The 5,170-nt window shown below is 34.5% G+C and overlaps 1 protein-coding gene across 1 annotated transcript in view; it reads right to left on the bottom strand.

The window, feature by feature from the left end:
• The window catches only part of LOC106470525 (protein argonaute-2-like), a 52,501-nt gene that overhangs the window by 13,969 nt on the left and 33,362 nt on the right, over positions 1-5,170 (bottom strand). Inside the window, exons 14-19 of the mRNA XM_022399131.1 lie at positions 4,270-4,454; positions 3,561-3,720; positions 3,055-3,145; positions 2,630-2,824; positions 2,203-2,439; positions 640-839 (exon numbers count right to left, since the gene is read on the bottom strand). Of these exons, the coding sequence (XP_022254839.1) occupies positions 640-839; positions 2,203-2,439; positions 2,630-2,824; positions 3,055-3,145; positions 3,561-3,720; positions 4,270-4,454 (1,068 nt within the window). The remainder of the gene's footprint in view (positions 1-639; positions 840-2,202; positions 2,440-2,629; positions 2,825-3,054; positions 3,146-3,560; positions 3,721-4,269; positions 4,455-5,170) is intronic.

The raw sequence follows: 5,170 nt of genomic DNA, 5'->3' as shown, positions 1-5,170 counted from the left end.
AACATGGGTTGTTTGCTTCTGTTCCAGCCAGAAGACCAAAAGCTTTTCAATTTTGAGTAAAACTCTTGTGTTGGTTGTCATGGAATTATTTTATCAGACAAATTAATCAACTATAATAAAAGATACAGAACTTTTCTTTGGTCTGGAATAACTTTAAGTTTTCATTTCTTACCTCTAAGTTTGATTTGAACCCATTTTAAAATGTTAGGATTTGTTTTCATTTTTACCTTTCAAGAGCAAATGAAATGCTATATTTTCCCAACAGACAACGTAAGAAAACAGAGCAAAATTAAGCCTTCAATAATAAATTACATATTTTGTTAATTTCCAGAAAACAAACTCTTGTCACTTTCATACTTTCGTTTCTACAAGATCAAACAGGAAAATGAAACCCAGATATACAGTCTAACTCTGTGATTACCACATACTTTGCACTTACTTAAGTAAGTGAAATAAATCCAACAACTTAAACCCCTTTCAAAAAGTGCCAACTATTTTATCAATTTCACATTTATAAAAAAACATTTCCATACCACTACATTAAATTAATTTTCATACTAATTTTAGGAAAGTGTTTGTGTCACTGTGCAAAGTGAAAGCTGTGAACTTTATTTCTAATGGTAGTTAATAATATTTTACCTATCGTGTTCTTTCTCCACTAAATGGTATCGAGCACGAAAGGCCACCAAGTGAGCATAATAGGCTGGTGCAGGGATGGACACAGAACGAGTACACCTAACATATGTGTGACAGAGCTGGTAAGTTAAACACTGGAGTTCGTCTGCAGAAAACTGGTTGTCATCCCACAAAACATGGTAGTGAGAGGGTCGACTGGTACCCTGAAAAAATGACATTTCGGTCGTTCAAGTAATGGTCGATGTTTCCCATTTAGGTACAATTTTTTAAGTTTTATACATCAAAACTTATAAAAAAAATCACTAACAACTTCTTTTGCCTTATCACATCATAAGCTTGTACAGTTATGTTCAAAATTTGATCCAAGAACTTTATTATCAGTGAATGACAATAAACTTGGCATGAAAATGTAGAAATTCTTGCTTGTAATTATGTGTAGCTTATGATTCTAGTTTGTTGAAAACTGCAGCAACTTTTTTTAGAAGTTAAGAGTATTCTTAAGTGAGGTGTTTGCACATTTTTAGATATTTTTGAAATTAAGAAAAGTTAAATCTTATGACTGTATAAAAAAAATTTGAATTATAATCTGTTTTTGTTTATTTTGATAACCTAATCAGTGTGTTAAGCAGGTCAGTTTAATAAAGGGAGGATCGATCAGGATGATTAGAGAGTAAGTATGAGTGAATTTGAAACAAAGAAAATAATAGAGTGGACACATATAAAGTGAAGAACAATCTTGAATGAGTGCATACTTCAGTAGGATATAGGATTGTTGCCTTCTACAGCAGATTTCCTTCCTTCATGATGTTTTCCTGTTAACCAACTAATGTCACAAACCTTGGAGAATTGTATGCATTCATCACTCCTTACTTAACGGGAAGCACTGGATTCACCCAAATGACTAGTGCTACCAAGTTAGCTAGTTCTCACTCAACGTAGTAGAGGCCACAACCTCCAAGATATCTACCTGATCGGTGAAGGACACTGCTGTTAATTGCTTTCTTGCATAATATGCTATGTTACAACAATACAAACAAGGGCAGGACAAGCATTATCTCTAAGAGAACAACAAAGGATCACAGGTTGCTAGAATCAAACCTACACAATGGGCTATCTGTGCTCTGCCCACCACGGGTATCAGAACCCAGTTTCTAGCATTGTAACAGTTTTCTGAACCACATATTTATTGAAAACTGTATAGACTCAAACTAAACGAATAACTTAAAATTTCTACATGAAAATGGGAAGGTAGAAAATACATATTAGGATTGCATATCACATCATAAAGCTTCTGTGATATCACTTTTAATAAAAGCTTTCAGCTGAATTCTTAACCCCTCCCCTTCTTTTATTACTACAGCTCTTGTAAAAGATCTTAAAATATTTTCTTTAACCTTATCTCCACTGGAAAGGTGTCACTGATATTTCCTAATATCCCCCCCTTCTAGTGGAGATACTTGACCAAACTGCATGAAACTTTGTACAGTATCTAAACCAGTACCAAAAAACAGAGAAAAACTGTTTTGAGACTGTTCAACTATCTTGGAAAGTAGAAATACCAATTACCTGAATTCCTGCATGGCTACAAAGATAAAAGTCGAACTCTGTCGGATGCGTGATTCCAACATCAACTGTCGTTCCAGCAGGAATATTCCCACTCTTTCCGATCTGTTCTTTCTTGTCGCTACAGAATAACCTGGTGTGGTGGCGCTTCTGGACAACAATGAATGTAATGCCTGGTTTGTAGTCTGGCTCCAGTTTCATGCAAGACTCTCTCATAGCCAAAAGCTCATGTGCCAGAACCTGCAATAACATTAAAAACTAGATTAAAATGTTGAAAACAAACTCTGGATTTTACGAGGCTCGCTTGTGAATGTTTAGCACAACCAGACTTCAAAGCTACAGGTGAAATGGGGCCTATAACAAAAACTGTATATTAATGTGTACGAGCGGACACCCTAAAATATTTCCTGAATTTACATAGTTCACCTACCTGACTAAACTGACCCTCTGAGACACCATCTCTGTACATGATGATGCGGTTAGGTTTAAATCGAGTAGATTTGTAAAACTGAATTAGAAGTTCCTTCACCATTGTCGACAGATCCTGGATGTGTTCTTGCCTGTGCTGCTGAACACGAACAGTCGCAGCATAACGACTTGGATGAGCATCCATACTCCCCACCACCTAGTGAATACAGTATGAAATTTTGATCTGTATTATGTAGTGTGATTAATTCCTTTCAGCAAACTATTTCAACAATGTATATTTTGATGTAGAATGTTTTCATAGGCAAGGTCTGAAGAAAAAACATATTTTCAGATTATTTAGTTTCATTGTACGTTGATTCTTCTAATTACTCGACACAAAGTTTATGATAATGTTATACTCATTACAGTACGGTAAAGAGTACTTACAGCAGCTATTGAAGGTTTCTTGTTATCACCAGCAGGGGGGTGAGTTACATCAGCTCCCAGAAATATCACAGGTTCATTGAACACTTTAGGCCTAATGACAGAATGTAAACTAATGTTTAAAGCAAAGCTTGCACATTGTACAATAACATTAATACTTATTCAGAATATATTGTGGTAATAAAAAAAAAGAAAGTTAATTTCAATATAGCCAATCCAACTTTTTGATTTTGTATGCTCGTGAAATAATAAAATAAATCACTTTATCTGACATTTTACCTTTACTCAGGTTAGAAGTAAAATAAAATAAGATTCCCTAACACAAAATATCATCTTCGCAATGCATACTTGCATATTTTTATGAAATACAATATCTATACTTACATAAGAATAACTAAAAATAATGTATGAAAAATATACAACATGCCATAATTACAGGAAAACTGAGCTATAGGATACTGTCCATATATACTAAACTGACACCAGGTGGAAATGCTACCAACACTTACCGAATACTTGGCACCAAGATGCTATTTATACCCCCAAGTTTAACATTTATCTTCAGGCAAAGATTAGACAGAGTCTGAGGTGAAGTTTTGTTGACATTTTTTGCCTGGACACATTGTGTGGCCATACCAAGCACTGTGTCTCCCACCCTCTTAACTTCCGCTAAAAAGAAAAAAAAGGCAAAATAAAAAAATTTGTTTACTAATAGTCACTGCAAGTATGAAACAGTATATACTAAGCTCCACAAACCCTGCATTTAGTAAATACTGCTTACTTTCTATTATGAACATAGAGTGAAAAATTAAAAGACAAAATGATACCCCCCTGGGGAATCTAGAATAATTAAAATTACAAAACAGATGTTTTGTCAGAGTCCATCTGATGTCATCTGTTTATATGTGCTATTAACTGACAGATTTAAGCAGATATAAGTAAAGTTTAGAAAAAGAAAAAATTTTCCTATAGAGGTTAGAACACAGTCTTTGACATTCGTCTGAATTTAATAGAATTACAGAAAACACCAAATCAGTACAATCATAATGTAGACACAATATATGAAACAATTGAAAAATTGTGAAACTTGCCAAAATAAAATTACAAAATCATATGTTAGAATATGACACCAGACTAAGTATAACAAAAAGTGCAGTGAACAGCCATGACACATTGCAACATGATATATAACTCATATCAATAATATGTCAAACTTACCATAAACGGGAGTTTTCCCCGGCAGTACGACCACAACTAGCTGTAAACCTTGGAATGTGGACTTCAGATAACGAAACATAGGTTCCACTTGGTCAGGCCCAGTAGCATACTTACAGAAACATGGCTGTCCAATGATTGGCATTCCTGCATCATTACTAATTTTCTGCAACTGCTGTGTGAAATTCCTGTAACAATTTAACGGCATGTTACCTGTGATACAAGCTATTTTCATAAACCTCGCTGTGAAAATTCTTTCGCAATTAATAACTTTATCCTGTATTAAAATGCTTCGACCCAGAGCAATAAGAGAAATCATGTCCGAAGTGTTTACATGGGTATACTTGACAAAAATGCTTTCTACTTCTAATCGATACAATGGATTATAAAACTCAAAGAAAATGCTAACATCAACTACTCAAAATAGAAAGATTAGTAGAGTGACAGATAAAAAGTCGTTCATATTCTTTCCTAAATTTTCCCTCGAATTTCCACCCAAAATTTAAGATTTTCCAGACCTGCTCTTGTGTGCACATACACTGATATTTTACCTAGTCCTCATAATTAACATCACTTTATCTTGAAGCCTGGCTATAAAATGTAATAAAAATGACAGAAAAGGATATTTAAACATGAATATTGTATCTTGATGGCACACAATAAAACTAATTTTTATTTAGAGATTAATGTTTGATCTACTCAAAGGCCCGGCATGGCCAGGTGGGTAGGACGCTTGACTCGCAATCTGCGGGTCGCTGGTCCAAAGCACACCATTGCTCTCTGTAGTGTAGTCTTTTCATAATTCATCTAGTATACGAAAAAGACTTGTTTCCCAGCGTACAGAGTTTCACAGACATCTTGACCGGTATGTATTTGAAATATCATGACTACCAGATTCATAATT

The sequence above is a fragment of the Limulus polyphemus genome, unplaced genomic scaffold (genome assembly GCF_000517525.1).
Source record: "Limulus polyphemus unplaced genomic scaffold, Limulus_polyphemus-2.1.2 Scaffold4063, whole genome shotgun sequence".
Lineage (NCBI taxonomy): Eukaryota > Metazoa > Arthropoda > Merostomata > Xiphosura > Limulidae > Limulus > Limulus polyphemus.
Note: the sequence above shows the minus strand (reverse complement) of the source record. Positions and strands in the feature narration are given on the sequence as shown.